This window comes from Streptopelia decaocto, assembly GCF_964273445.1.
Source record: "Streptopelia decaocto genome assembly, chromosome: 5".
Taxonomy (NCBI): Eukaryota; Metazoa; Chordata; class Aves; order Columbiformes; family Columbidae; genus Streptopelia; species Streptopelia decaocto.
This window is the reverse complement of record NC_138659.1, coordinates 55,301,887-55,318,384: the sequence shown is the minus strand read 5'-3', so window position 1 is coordinate 55,318,384 and position 16,498 is coordinate 55,301,887. Positions and strand designations below refer to the sequence as shown.

At 36.4% G+C, this 16,498-nt stretch overlaps 1 protein-coding gene across 2 annotated transcripts in view; it reads right to left on the bottom strand.

Annotated features, from left to right (window-relative positions):
* MYOF (myoferlin) overlaps nt 1-16,498 on the bottom strand; it is a 70,434-nt gene that overhangs the window by 46,460 nt on the left and 7,476 nt on the right. For both annotated transcript variants that reach the window (XR_014184132.1, XM_082053500.1), the window contains exons 4-9: nt 6,432-6,540; nt 5,248-5,332; nt 2,935-3,095; nt 2,286-2,414; nt 792-854; nt 630-680 (exon numbers count right to left, since the gene is read on the bottom strand). Coding sequence is in view for 1 of the 2 variants with exons in the window: in XM_082053500.1 (XP_081909626.1) it covers nt 630-680; nt 792-854; nt 2,286-2,414; nt 2,935-3,095; nt 5,248-5,332; nt 6,432-6,540 (598 nt within the window). In the remaining variant the exon portion in view is untranslated. The remainder of the gene's footprint in view (nt 1-629; nt 681-791; nt 855-2,285; nt 2,415-2,934; nt 3,096-5,247; nt 5,333-6,431; nt 6,541-16,498) is intronic.

The window sequence follows — 16,498 nt, the reverse complement described above, 5'->3', positions numbered from 1 at the left end:
GTTATAACAGGGGATCCCAGTAGCCATTACAATTGCCATGTAAATTCTTTGTCTATTGCTTTAGGAATACCTTCAACCGGCAGATGTCTACTTCCCAATATTGACCATAACAAATACAAATAAAGACAATCTCACTAATATCATTAGAGCCACAGAAATTACTAAGAGACTTTGCCACCATCTCTTTTACTTAACAAACTTCCGACCAAAGGAACACCTTTCCACATCACTTGAGAATGTGTATCTTTACGCTGCCATACATTTGACTGTTCTGCCTATTAGCTACCTAAAAAATTACCTCTTCAAACCCTACCTCATACCAAACAATCACCCTGATACCTTTTGAGGAAAAAATTTACCTTTTGGTAAATATTTTTTTCTCTTGGATGCAAGTTAGTGAACTTGGTATATAAAACATAAAAGTTTATTTATCAATAATCTACTCAAATAAGAAAACTCTTTCCTAGTGCTTTCAGCAAATGGGCTCTAGCATGAGCAGCAAGACATCATCTGATAATTCTTTTGCCACACTCTAGAGTAGTATAAATGTAAACATTTAATACAAGTACTTAAAAATTTCTCCCATTTCATTTAATTTAATTGAGATATGGAAGTTGTTTCATACCCACCTTAAATTCTCCCATTAGACAGTCTGCTCGTAGAGAATAAGAATCATACACCTACAAAGACAGACAAGCATGAAACAGAAATGTTCCTAAACATCATAGTGGAATGGACAGACAATGCTGTATGTATCCAGCAGCCTTTTGAACATGCACCATTTTTCTTACCCGAATGCTAACTGTTTCATCAAGCAACTCTAAAGGAGTCATGTGGACATTGTAGAAAAATATCTGTTAAGGTAAAAGAAAAAAAAATCTGTCTCAAAATGAAAACTACATAATTCTCTGAAAAGAAAATGCAAAACCATTATTTTAAGAGGCTTGTGAAGGATGTTAGTTACAGTACTTTTACCCTGTCTACTTGCTGGACACGTTATATGATTATTTAGTGCAGAATAAAAAATTAAATTTAGTAAATAAACTTAGTACAGAATAGACAAAAGACAGTCACGGCTTCCATTTGAATGCATGCAGAATGCACAGGTGTGCTGCAAACTTTCAGCACTGCCCTTGCTCCTTGCCCTTCACTTCACATTTTCCTCAGGGGAACAATTTCAGCAATTATAGTTGTTTGTTCATAATTCACTCAATCCTGGTCTAGCCACCTCTGCTGTAGCTGTCAAAAAGGTCTTGTCTAAGGCTAGTGGTGATAGTGATTGTAATTATTTGCATCTTTGAAATTCAAAGCCATAGGAATAAATCTGATAGTTTGACAGCATGAAGATAAATATACTATTTATTATCTTCTTTGTTTTATAATAGTATATGCCTCACCAAGTTTGGTCTTGAGCCCAGCTATACTCCAGTCCGTACTTTATCCAACAAGAGGGAAGGTACATAAACATGGTCACTCCTACTCCATTTTTAGCCTGGTCTGAGACTGCCTGAGAATTGACTCAATACATGGTGCAACTGCATTTGTCCCTTCCTTGTTTTTTACCACTGCTTCATAAATCTTGACTGCTTAGTTCAAGTCTCAAAGTTTTATAACTTCCTTGTTTTTGCCTGCATGTGTTAAACATGCTTGCCTCCCTGTTCCAAAATCTTCTGTATTTTTCAGACCTGTCCAGACAATGAGTTATACCTTGGTATATTCTCTATTAAGCTTAAGCTTTGCAACATTAGTCTTCCAGAGATGGGATCATTTTTGTGTCCTTTATATGGCTTTGAATTCTCTCTTGTATTTCAGTGTGTCTGATGTACAGACCCCTGTCTAGACAAAGAAATCTAGTTGTGATTTTACAAATCATGGGTAGCAAGGCAATGACATTTCCAGATTCGGTGTGACAGTTGGTGTGACCCAGAGCATTGCACTGATAGCTCATCTGCACACACCATAGAAGTCTAAAATGACTCCTAATTATTTTTTCTGTGATTTTATAAACTGTACACAACTATTCAAAGTCATTACTATGTCACATGGCCAGTTGTATCAATGAACTTGTTCCATATGTCCAGCTGAAGTTTGACTTCCTCTAGATAGCTTTATGTGCTAAGACTGCCAGCGACAGAGATATCTTTAAAGATGTGAATAAGTAAAGAAAGGGACCAGGAACTGCAAAATGCATATTAGCCATAATTATCCTTAAATATTACATTATAACTATTTTTCTATATCTGATAGCATCAACATTTCAGCTACAGCGTTCTAACAGCACTCACTTCATCAAAATATGGGTTGTTTCCTCTTTTGATTCTTGTTCGGTGTGTCTGACCGCAAACGTGAACTTTGACTACTGGTTTTATGTTATTTCCAGGCAACTGACGACCTTCAATGACTCTAACACGAATCTGAAAAAAATATATTCAAATATTTGTGTTAATTCATTCACTATATTATCTGTCATCCTGGTGATAACAATTTCTTACTGTACCACCAAAAATTTTAGATAACATCTGATGTAGCCGGCATATAGGGACTGGACAGACTTTTCAAACTTAATTATGATAGCAACTATAATTTTACTTGAGTTTTACAAGACTAGTTGGGGATAATTATTTCAGTAATCTTTTTTTACTTGCTTTTACTATTTATTTTTAAAGATGCTATTGTATTTTGAAATCTTAACAATTACAAAATAAATAAGCTTCATCTAGATTTCAATCAGAACTGCACAAAATTGGACATCTCTCTAATAAGCAAATTTGAAGAATATTTTTGAAATACAGGCTTTCAAATGAGGATGATAATTGTCTCTGTTGTGCATTAGGCTTGTACAATTTGACATGACATTATACTCAGGCCATGTGAAAGGAGTAGTGTCACACCAGGCAGGAAAAGGGGACATGCAACATTTAATAAATCTATCACCTGGAAATCTTGTGGTTTGTTAGAAAGGATTCTTCGTGTTTTCTTTCCTTTGGTGATGCGTTTAGCTAGCTGGGCTTCCTTCGTGCCACTTGGAACTGTTGGTGCGATACCACCAGCTGGAGCATCCAAGACATCCTCATAACCTCCATCGTCTTCTCCATCTCATACAGAAAAAAAAAGTGCAATTAATAAACAAGTAGTACAGCTTGATGTTACAGCTTGATGTTACAGCCACAGGAGTAAGAGTCTGATATCCAAGAGCTCCACTAAAATTGAATTATCATCTCATTTCAACTTTTTTTTTTTTTGCTAATCATGTGCTTCCAGCTCCTTTTGAAAGTTAGTCATTTTAGCCAGCTTAAGAACAAATTTATATCCTAACCAAACTAACTGTAGATCTGTCCCTTGTCAGGATGCATGGTACCTAATACAATTCCTGATTGAAGTTGTAGCAAAATACAGTTCAGCTGTAATTGCCACCAGACTTGTTCACAATACACCAGAAGTGATTCATTCTATTCCAGTTAAAGCTGTTTCCCAGCAGCAAGACTAGGTTATACCATAGCATTGTTTTTTACTTCAGAATCTTGAAAACATGAAGACATTTAGGGTCTGCCATCCAAAATAAAACTCTGAATCCTGTTCCACAGCATTTAACTCTGGAATAAATTAAAGTAGGGTTCTTTGACAGTTCTGAAATCACAATACCTCTGTGGAGGACTGTTCTACAACCACATGATACTATAATACTGGATTATACAGTGAGATTCCAGTATTACAAAACAAGATTCATAAATATCTAGACCACAAAATTGTGTCACTTCCTCGTGCTTCCAGCTGCTTTTATTAACTGAAGGACAGTGACTATGGTAAAATCTACAGGAAGAACAAGCTGTGTCTCTGGTTAGCATTAACAGAATGTTTGTTAATTTTAAGAATTAGTATGCCAACATAGGGTGATGATCACTTTGCATAATGAACTTCTCAGCAATGCTTTTTAAGAGACATACAAAAACAGAGACTGACATACCACATATTTTATAAGCAAACACCCCACCTCCCTAACATCTCTCGAAGTCCATCTGCCTGGATGGATACATACAACAGATTGATTACACACCTTGACTTAGCACTTAATTTTTAATTTCTGAAACTGAGCTGTAGCCATCTCCTCTGGGGAGGTGATTTAATTTCATGGGAAATAGGTATTTACAATAATTAAGGCGTGTTCGATAAGTTGCACTGAAATACTTTTCATGCAGTTGCTGAGAAAAAGCTCGCCGGGTTTTATCTGTATTACCTAATAGATCAGGTACATTTTTGAAAAGCTGTCAAAATAATCTCATGTAAGTAAATTTTCATTTTTAGCCTTCAAGCTCACATTTCTGTAGAATTATTTTGAAGTGTAGTAATTTAATACACAACTTCTGTATTTGAATTACCTATCATTCCATTCCCCAAGAACATCTCTCAGTGAAGTCAGTGGAATCAAAATTTCCCCCCAGAAGATTCCTCATTTCAATTTTTTCCTTCTTATGTTACTATCTCTCAGCAGATAATGGTCAAACTGATTAATTTCTCCTCAAACATATAACATCTATTACATTTACGTCTTTCCACACAAACATATCCTAGATATTAGGGTAATTATATGCCTGTCAACTGCAAAAACCTGTTGTTACTTCCCACTTCTTTTAAGAACCTGGAAAACCAAAGGATCTTAAAAACACTCTCAGAAAAAGCCTGGTTAAAATTATATAGAGAGATATCAAAGAATATTCCCTACTGATCACAGTATTTCATAGTCTAGCCAAACATCAAGCCTAATGTAAGATACAAAAGTGTCTTTCAAAACTTACTTATCCTATGGGGGAAAGAAAAAAGTGTAATGATTTAAGAAAATATTTCCACAAAGTTCCCTGACATTGAAAGTTATAGAATATATTTTTCCATAAATGTGACTTCCCTGCTTTTTTGGTTAGCCCTGGCATTACAACAGCTAACTGCTGTTTCTTTGAACATTCAAAAAGCATTTTTTCCTAAACAAAAACTTTTAAACATCATTCTTTTGTAACCTGACTCCACTGGAGAAAGTTATGTTAAAAAACATTTTATGTCAGGAAATGCCTATCTTCTTCTTAGATATAGTTCTGAATCATCTTTAATTTCTTTAAAATCACTATTTGGCAGTAGACATGCTTGCTTCTGGTACATTTTTTTCTGATGAACAATGCTGTTGAATCATTTTCTTGCCTTATCTTAAATATCTCCATGCTCTTTTAACAATAATGTTCTGAGAGAAGACTGAAATACCTTCCTGTGTATTGGTTCCTCCTGGATCATTTGGATTTGCAGGTGCAGCTGGTGGCTCATATCCTACTACCAAATCAATCGTTGCCTATAGAGAAATACATGTTTTTTTAATGTATCACACAGTATTCGTAACAATTGATTTAAAGCAGTAAGTTGTTCTAACACTGTAAACGAACAGCTAACTATTCACAGTCACAGCACAGTTCATAGTAAAATTTCAGCTATTAGTAAATCAATGAACTGTTATTAGGCTACATATATGTAAACGCAATAAAGATTACACAATTTGCAGCTAATGGAATAGGCTCTAAAAGAACATTTAACAAACTGAATCACTGTGTTTATATGTAGAAAAAAACTGCTGTTCATGCCTCCATCCTGGAAGAAGAATGCTATGGAATTTTCCATTCTAATTATAGAACTGTCTTTTCTGTGCTTAACTGCAGTTTTGGATTACTGAACACACCATTATTATTCCTAGTTACCACAGTAACATGAGCAGTCAGCAAAAAAAGCCCAACTTTGTGACCAGCTAACCATGACATTAAACTACAGCTGATGAGATACTGAAATTACCCTTATTAAGTGTACTAGAATGCAATATGAAGTGTTTGAACAGCTGGACTGCACAAGCACACTACGGTTCCAGTTATAGACACAACTTAATTAATAACCAGTTAATAACTCTGTTACATTTAAATACGTGCTAGACCAAGTTAAACAAGTTCTTGTGTAACTTTCTGCACTGAGGTGGCAGTGAACATGTACATGATTATGTGCTCCCTAGAACTGGTGTTATCACACAGGTAGATAGTGAAAATACAGCAAAAAAGTGCATATGGGAACTCCATCTGGTACTTAGGAAAATGCACTTTTTCAACATCAGGATGATTTCCCATCCATACTCTGTGGCCCATAAGATTTATAACACTTATATACAAATACATCACGCATACACAGAAAACAATTTATCTAACTTGAAAGATATTAAACAAACTCAGATGATACAGATATAATTGTATCGTGTTAAAAATTTCCTCTGTCTGAAGCTTTTGCTACAAAAGTCCAAGTGTTTAATTTATACAGTAAAAATAACTTGAAAATATGTTTGTTTCATCATTAGCCCCATTGCTGGAGCATTTTGATTAAGAACACAGTAAAATAAGAAAATGTAATCCACTCACTCCAGTTTCTTGTCCCCTTTCATTTAGCAGAGGTATGAGTTTGAAGGGAAAAGATCTGCTTTGGTTACCTACAAGATCCTTAAGTCCTACAGATGCACTGCCAATTAATCTGAAATGAAGTAAAAATCATTATGAGAATGCAAGCATACATCAAACAGAAGTTGCCTTTTGTCTTTTGCAGATGTCTTTCAGTTAGCCAAATAACTCCAGTCATGACTTGAAAACCCAAGACACAACAAAAGTTCACTGCAAATGTTATTAAATGATTGTGTACTGCTAATTTGTATTTTCTGTTTCACTGCACTTAAATGGGCAGGTGTTATTTACAGATGACACAGCTTTAACCTAAAAGAGGTTAAAAACCTAAATTAAATAATTGTATGTCTATTTTTAAAAATAATCTTCTGTATCACTTTCAACAGCCACATCACTTGTTTCAGCCACTGAATTCTCATTGGTAAACTAAAGGATGTAATACTTTATTTGCAAGCTCTCAGATGAGATGTATAAAGGCTAGATACGACATTACTGTTGTACCACACAGAAACAGACACAAAAAGACACACACACATCTCTGTAATGAAGACAATGAAACAGAACAAATGCAATCAATATGCTTACTAGTGGCTTCACAAAATGAATCTTCTTGCCCGTACTCTACATTTTGGAATAGGTTCATCTGCTTGCCTCTAAATTCTCAGAATGTTTTGATACAGCTCTAGAGAGGCCTACCAAACTACGCTGCCCAGGAGATCTGGTATTATGTGGTAGAGTCTCCTGAGGTACTTCTGCCTTCTTTGGGTCTGCACCTGTCACCCTCATTCTCTTTCAAAGTGAAAACTGCATGCACTTTTAACCTGAGAAACTTCTTTTATGCAGAGTTTCTAACAGTGTGATATTGGTCTCATGATATCTGGCACTGTATTTTGTAACAGCTTATTCCTATACTGAAGTGGATTACTGGAATAACTAAGATTTTTTTGCCTGTGAAAAAAAAACCCAAGATAATTTCACCTGTAAATATCACAAAGAACAAGCTTTACAAACAAAATACCAGCTTTGCTGCCAAAGCGGAAAAAAGATCTGTATACTGAGAACTCGACTGAGGTCCAATTGAATAGATTACAGTGCTTGTTCACAGAGAAGCTAAGGATGCAAGGGCATTTTATGACACGGAGCAAGAGCATTATTATAGCTAGTCTCAGGTGCTATGCCACAAGAACATTATTTTTTTTGCAAAGTACACTAGGATAGGTAAGTATAAAACATTACTTTTCTGCAAATATACATTCTAAGTATTACATATTACAACATTTGTTTAGCTGTGCACAAAAAATAACGACACTTACTGTTTGGATGACCTTTTGGAATTACTTTGGTGCTTTCCCAGTTCACCTCACTCCTTCAATCCCAGTTGTCTTTTTTATAGTTTTGACTCCCTACTCAAACCTTTCACTTCTGCCCCCAAATTGCCAGAGTACAGCAATGTTCCAGCTATGCCTCATATTCCTCACACACAAGGGACGGGATAGACATGAAAGTAGTTTAAGATCAGGATGTGCTGCAGAAGATATGCACGAAGTTGTTCTAACCCTTCAGATGACCATAACTGAAACTCTGATGCCATTTCTAACATCTGCCTCTCCTCCCTTTACTGAACAGAAACCTGGATTCAGTATTGTAGTCTTGATCCAGTATCCTTTTAAACACTACGGAAATATACCTAGTTATTTCAGTGACCACTAGATCAACCCTAGGTGTATTATCACTTTTTACAAACTGTTGCACAGAGCTGGACGTTAGCTGAAACACTGACTCCTTGCATTTCTCAACTTTAGGGAGGTTAAGAAGCAATTTCTCCTGTTATGCAATCAAAATTGCATTCAACCCACAAGACAAACCTAGATTTGGAACACCAGATATACAGACAGTCATCTTATTTATCCCTCCAACTGTAGTATTATTTGACATTGCTTATGATTTGATGTAGCAAATCTTGACACCAAACAGTAATGTATACCTAGCTCAGGAAACAATGGCCATGGTCTCAAACAGAAAAAGGCTTATTTTTTCCCCCTGTGGCTTCAACATTCTAAAAATCGTGTGATATAGAAGTCAATACACAGCAAAGAGAGCATCTCCCTCTATATTCAACCAAACTTTTCTATGTAAAGGGCAGGTGTCATGCAGACAGACAATAATATTATTGAACAGTCAAAGAAGAAAAAGATCATTCCATGATTGCAAATCCCCAAACTGTTAAAAGAGGAAAATGCTGAGTAGATTAATGCATTTTTCTCTTTATTACATACCCTTCTAACATGTTAATAGTTTGAAACTAAGTCTAAGCAAAAGGGAAACAATTCCTACAGTTGGAAGAACAAATGCTGGAATTTCATTTACATAGCTGGATACTGACAGAAACAAACTCTTCTTCACTCCTTTCCCTTCAGTGCAAAATTAATCAGTAAAAACTTTCAATTCCAAATACTCTTATTTTCCCCAAATCCTTCAGTTGTGACTATGCCTTCCCATTTGAGAATAACAGAGAAGGGAAAAACCCAGCAAGACTACCACCAACAGCCAAATCTGATTCTACAGAAAGGCCAAGAAAATATTTTCCTATGTACATGGGTAGAAAAAGATTTGCACACTTGCTACTTCGATTTGATATGAGCTGGAGTAATTTACGTTAACTCTAAAAAGCACTTCAGTTAAGAAGTCGCCCAGTCTCACATGATGTGGATGAGTGTTTCAGCAACCACACCCACCTATCTGGTGACATTAACTCAAGAACAGCTGTTCAATAGTAGCGCTGCTGAAATTTTCCATCATAAGTTTCCATTTATGTATCCTCATCAGTCTTGTGCAAATGATAATTGTGCATGCATTTGAATACAAAGTAATTGTTTCTAAAATTCTGATCACCTTCAGGAAACTGAAGTTAGACTACTTGCTCGCTACTAGTTGCCTCTAAAGTCCTTTGTTTCTCCCTCCATTAGCAGGTTGGGCAACAATAGTCTCCAGTCTTTTTCCACTCTAGAAAGAGTGATAAATCTAATATTCAGCCTATACACTATCTTAGCCTACTTCTAAGCTTCAGGTCGTCAGTCTTTTGCCTCCCCTGAAGTGGTCTTGTTCACTGGATTTGGGATGTTTCACCCTTCCCTTGGCAGAACCACAGGACTGATGAGGTTGGAAGGGACCACTGAAGATCATCTAGTCCAACCCCTCTGTTCAAGTAAAGTCAGCTAGAACAGGTTGCCCAGGACAATGTCCAGTCTTGTTTGGATCATACAGCTACTCAAGTGGCTGAAGCAGTATTTTTAAAAGTAACAAGTAATGCCTCAAGGTCAACACTAGGTCTCATTTTGTTGTACAGATCTTGAAGAAAGACTTTTTCTGAGATGCTTCTCTCAGGTCTCTAATCTTTAGCTAAGTCAGGTAAGACCACATCAGCTAAATCAGATATAGCAGCAGCTGTTGTTGCGACACCACATCCCTTAACAGTTCATTGATGTTTAATGCTTTGTTGCAAGGTCTGCTACTGTATGCACTTCTGATATGTAACTAAACCCCCAGTTCACTGCACCACTACTGTTAAGTTGCTCTGTTCCTCTGAACTCTGAAGGCTTTTACCTTCAGGCAGGACTGCATGCAATCTCTCTCTCTGAAGTCATGACTTTCAAGGTGATGAGTCCTTTCCTTTCAGCACAGCTGAAAAGACTTTCTGTCACCTATTCATCCTCAAAGGATACTGCTATTTGCTGGAGCTATTTCAGCTTTCTTCCTATTGTGTAGGCAAACAACATTTGCCCAATTAATTCCAGATCACACTGGTCTCTCGACACCATCAAGTGGGATAGCTTCTGCTTTCAGAATAGCTCAATACATCCTCTGATCTTTTGTTCACCAGTTGTTTTGGCAGTTGACAGCAAATGAGTATTGCTTGTTAACTCTACTTAAGTACCTTTTTGGCCACCCCTAAGATTTGTATATGTATAGTGCCCAGTCAACCATGTCTCAAACCCTTCCAGCTTTGCAGAAGTGAAGCAAAAAACCCTGTCCTGCCACAAGCAGTTTAAACATTCTCATCTACCACTGAATAATATGCTAAAGATAAATGCAAAATATACATTTAGAAGCAGATTTTAAACCACTTTAAATATACCTTATCAGTACTAGGCCTGTAATACTTTCCCCCAGTAATCAAAGGGAAATACTTAGTGTATCAGGATGAAATCAGTGATGACCAACTATTAAACACAGTGTTGCATTTGTGCCAAAGCTAATTAATCCGTTAGTGCTGTGGTTACCACTTCCTGTTAGCTGCCCAAATAACCAAAAGAAGTGAAACTTCACACCCATGCCTGGATCTGGAAATGTTCACTCACAGTATCAGCCATTTTATTCCTCCTCCTCTGTTTGAAGGCAGCAATTTATACTATATTATTTAGCATATTGCATCCTTCAGCTGCTTAAATGTTACTTCTACTGGAAGCCCAGTGATTTTAATCCCCTGAGAATCAAGCATTTAAATTCTTTCGACTTATTTTTAAGGGCTTATTTTGGCAGAGGTTTATACTGATTATTCTCATCAGAAAACCTGATCCCTCACTGCAGTTATAATTGCTACACTCAACCTTTCTTTCTCAGTTGTATACGTTCCATCACAGCTTTTATGCTACATGACCCAACACCCACCTTCTGTTATTTGTGCTGTATTTTAAAATTCTTATTAAGAGCAAACCAACTATTTCTATCTTATTTAGTTATGTGATAATACTCTCTGCAAGAACAAACTTTTAAAAAGAAAAAAACCATGGATACTATTTTGTATGTGGCAGAAAGCCCCAAAAGTGAATCATAACCAGGCTGGATCTTGCATACAACGTACGCAGGGAAAACCTCCAACTATGCATGGTCACGCTGATGTGGAAAAGAATCCACACAAAAGGTCAGAGCTGTAGGAGGATTCAAACAATCTAAAAATCATTTAACTACAGAAAATACTTTAAAATTATTAAATAATTTGCTGCACAGTTCTTTTGTGGCTGCATTTTTCTGCTTGAGAAAAGGGTGTGCCCAGCCTGTTTTTCCTCTGTGTCGCTAGGTTACTAACTATGCAAAGAACCTGGGGAAACACACAATCCCAACTGTCTTTCAAACAGAATGAAAATCAGTTCATTCAGACACGACTGTAACTTCCCGTTAACTTTTTTTTTAACTTCACAGGGACAACTGAAGTTATTGGGGGTTTGTGTTTGTTTTCTAACTGCATAAAGATCTGTGTTCTGAGAGTTTGAAATCTTTTTACTAACAGTATTAGACATAATAGAAAACAGATGTGCTCTCTTTTCAACCATCTTTCTGCTGGAAAATCTAGCTAAGCAGGGATCATATGAGTCCTCTCTAGTTTATTCCTGTCATGGTCTGTCTGCACATATGTCAGTGTGGTTTGCTTTGTTTATCTTTTCCAATGACTGTGTCTTTTTACCATGAACAGCACTCATTTAATCTATCTGCAAAAGTTTAGCGATCTTGTAAATGAAGCAGTAAATTCTATCTCCAGGAAAAAAGAAACAGAAAAATATTCAGATGTTCTTTCGGGGTTGATTTACAGAAACATGCCAAAGCGATGAGTTAAGTGTTTTGGCACAGCGTAAAAACAGAATAACATCCACTGTGTTCCTCCTCCTGCATCAGCATGAGAACAGGCTGGATGAACAACTATATAAGTTTCTAGGAACTGCAACAAATCACAGGTTATATCACAATCTTCTGCTGTGTCATTCTAGAGGGGAGTGTGGGTTCTGTAGTCACATCTGAGGTGCAGCGATGAAGCAGGTGCCCAGAACTAGTCAGGAGTAACCCACCCTGCATGGAACAGCAGAGCGTGGAACAGCAGAGTGTGGACTGGCTGGGAGCTTTGTGAGTGAGCAGCTGGACAGAGGGAGTTGGGTTGAGAAACATACTGTTTTGCTTCTAGCCTACACTGTAGCAAAGGGGGCAGAACCTTGGAGAAAAAGCTGCCATCCTTGAAAATAACAAGAACAATCCCCACTGCTTATTTTCCTCCAGAAGAGAAAATAATGCTAAAGATATGGTGGAGTTTCTTCTCAGTGCTCTTTCTTAGGTGACGCTGTCCCTCACGTGTATCCTTTACAGTCAAAAACTAAATCCCAATTCAATCGAGACTTTAAAGTAAAATAAAAACATGAACCCTCAAATCTCACTTAAACACCAGATACACCTCGCAAGTTAACAGGTCTACTCATTAATAATGTTGAAAGTACACGCCAAACACTGGGTTTCTGGAATAATGGACCTTTACCTATGAAAGACTTCAGTTAACATCAAATTTACAACTAAAAACTAATATAATATTGTCCAGACCTCACTCCCCTACCTCCCTTTTTAAAAAACTGTCATTATAATAGGTGACATTTTCTATTATCTTTCTACAGTCAGGAAGCCTACTCATCTGTTTCCCACTTCACACCCCCTTATCCTGTTTCCCTGCCAATAGCCCTTCCAAACACATCACACCTTGCAAATATGTAGCCATTATCACGGATTTATTTTCAAAAAGCATTACTTTGCTCTGTCTTTAGTATGGACTCTACATATTTTTGCACAGCTCCACACACAGAAGTCACTTTCTCAAAGAATTTTACTGGTTTCCTTTTTAAATCGAACACAGAATAAGTAAGTGGTGGACAACTTCAGTGCAGAAATCCAAGAAAAACAAACAGGCATTTGCACAAGCTGGAGGTTAAGCACTACATATATGAGTCCAGATGATATTTACAAATATGGTTGAAAAAAAATCCCAAATGCCTTCCTTTATTTTCTGATATGTTATAAAATCCATTACAAAATTCTGATTACTGGTAAGCTCTCCTATATCAAGTTCTGGGATTTCTGGGATTTCCCTAAAGTTAGAAGCATGTAATATGTTCCCGCTTTACTGACCTACAGGAATCTCAAGAATGAGAGATCTGGGGGCATCAGCTTGACTCACAGTGATTTTACGACAGAGCTGTTAAGAGTATTGTAAAGAACTGAATTCACATACTGGGAGGAGGCAGAAAGTAGTAAAGATAAGCTAACAATGGAAGTGGACTACTGTCAATAAATATGAATGTATACCTACTTCAGTGTCATCAAATATATGAATGTGCAACAACAAAAGGAAAGATGATGTGATACCATGCTCCCTTTCAAAACAGCAACAGCCAGCTTGGCATTGACAGAAAAGAGAGAGCGTGAGAGTGCAGCAAACAGAGAAACAGATCCTTGTTTAAAATCTATTCCTTTATACAAAGAAGTAGGGAACTGGGATATAATTTTTGATAAGCTGTTCTTTTTTTCTGCACAGATTTAAAAAAAAACCTCTATGAGTGATGCTTGTCCAAATGTACATATTTATCTTTTTAGACAAAAATCCTGTGATTTAAGCAGAAATAGGTAGATCTTAACCACTATAGGATAACTAAAGATTAAACATATTGAAGAAACTTTATCTTGTTATGTGTGTTAAAGAACTCCTAGGCTTTGCCAGAGCTTTTAGTACAACCATGTTTCAACACAAAATAATACACTCTATCCCTGCTGTAGATTATCTTCTGATTAGCTTGCTGCCACCCAAGACCTTACCCTTTTCCTGCAATTGATTTTAGGGACCAGGTTTATTTCTTTGTGATGAGTCAGAAAACAAATGGCATGCAAAACACAAGAGGTTGCTAACAATTTCAACCAGTAACTTATATCTTCTTCCTTCAAATGATGTGCATGTATTGCTTTAAAGTATACTGTACACCTCCAATTCTGATAAACTTAAAGCTTAAATCCTACAAAACTCCAGATACTTAAAAAAAATAAACCAAAATACTCCAATCTTATGTTCAGAACCATATAAAACTGGTTAGAATCTGCATTATGTATTTGTTTCATCACAAATACAGCAGGAACCCCAAAGTCTAGTTCAAAATGACAAAAATTACTCTTCATCTTTACTGAAGTTTATATACTATGCTTTTTAATAGAATGTGTAATGATTGAATTCTACTGTTGCCATATATAACATTTTTAATCTTTCATGGCAACAATTTCTTTTCAGTGGCCACGGTCAAAAGGTCTTACCAACTCAATTCATAGCAACAAATCTATTCTTATTAAAAAAAAGTTTGAGAAAACACAGACTGCTCTTAAAAGTTAGTTGAAGAAGACACCTTAATTATTTATGTGCTTACTTAGTATATGTTCCTATTTTGTAAAAGTATAAGCTTACAAAAAATGTTTAAATGCCAACATGGACACCTGACAGCATTTCAGTACTCTAAAACATTTTATAATGTTATCTCCTTTCATATACAGATACAATCCTCAATTCAAGGTGCCTCCTTTCTCAGTGTCTTCAACAGCAAGATTAAATGAAAAAATTGCCCAATAATTTCCAGAAGATTATAGTCCGTGCATCTTTTCTGCTCTAATTACTTTATGTGTAGAAAAAATAGATGTATTTTTCATTTTTTAGTTGAAGGAAATCTATTTGTCTTTTGTGTGATATTCTTCCAGGCACATGTAGATACAGCTGCTATTTGTTTGTGTTCAGTTTTCTAAAATTAAAAATAAAACCTGATTTTGTCAAAACTAAGTATCTTACTACTACATGAAGAAGTTTTCATCTGAGCACTGAGGACTCAACAAACTGCATGAATGAAACTTCAGTTTAGCCTCTCACAAATGAAAAAAAAGGCCCATACACAAAAAGATCTGCAGCCTCAGAACCAGTAACACTTGATTTTTAGATGTCTGAAAAATGCAGAGCCCAGTTTTAGGTATATAGGTGCTGTACATTCTGCACTGGTAGAGTTTAGACTTCTAGAGTAGGATTCAAGGCTATCGACATGCACTAACAGCACTAACCAAAACAGAAATGGTACATGAGGGAAAGAGCCTTAAATTCCTGCATGTTGAAAATGGGTACGGCATTGAAAATGACATCATGAAAATGGGTATTTCTATCTGCTGAAGACCCTAAGCTCTTGATCCTTTACTGATAGTAGGAGTGTCTGCTTCTACTTTCCAATAAATGAATGTCAGAAAAGACAATTCTCAGAAGCCTCCCATTTTTATAACAGAGTCCTCCTCTAAGGAATGGGAAGCTGGATATCCATTTTCTTCCTCTGTTGAGGTTTTTCAATTTACTTTTCACAAAAGACTCTCATAATATCAAACTACATTATTTTCTTAAAAAAACAAACCAAACCAAAAAAACCTCACCAGCCAAGGAAAAAAACCTCAATCCATTTTTAAACAATGTTTGAAACATATAACCAGAAGAGGAGGAAGCAACAGAATTGCCCGTCTTCCATATACACAAGGAGCCTGAGGTTTATAACACTTGGCCAACAATTGGAGACAGATTCACCTCCCTCCTCAGTGTGAGAGAATTTACTCTCACATCTGACATCAATAGAGAGTTCTGCAAGGTGATCTTGTAGAATTTACTATTGCTTTCAAGTTCAAGCTTTTTAATGACCATGTAGAGAACTCATGATTCATTGTGCCAGGAAGAGTACAGTAGGAACATGACATTTCATAGATTTAAAAAACAAAAAACACACACACACAAAACCCCAACAACAACAACAACAAAAACAAAAAACCAAACAAAAACAAACAAAAAACCCCCACCACCCTCCCCCCAAACAGAAACCCAGATTCCATTCCCAAAACAGACTTTTTATTTTATCCAACATATTTATTGTGATGATTAAGTCAGTGTCCCAGGAGATTAGTCTATGAATTCATTCCCCCCAGACAAGATAGGAAATTGAACTTAGGTTTCCCCCCTTCCTCAAAATACAGCCTCTCAGGGAGATTTTTAAAGATCATTAAGAGACTTAACTGCATTTTGTAATTTTTGGTGGTTTGTGTTAGCTGTGCTCTGAGAATGCCAATTACAAGTTCCTCAGAACTACTTTCTGGACACTTATTATGTAGTTTTTTGTGCTGCCCTGCACCATTCTGCAAGATGATGAACTGCACCAGGTATCTGT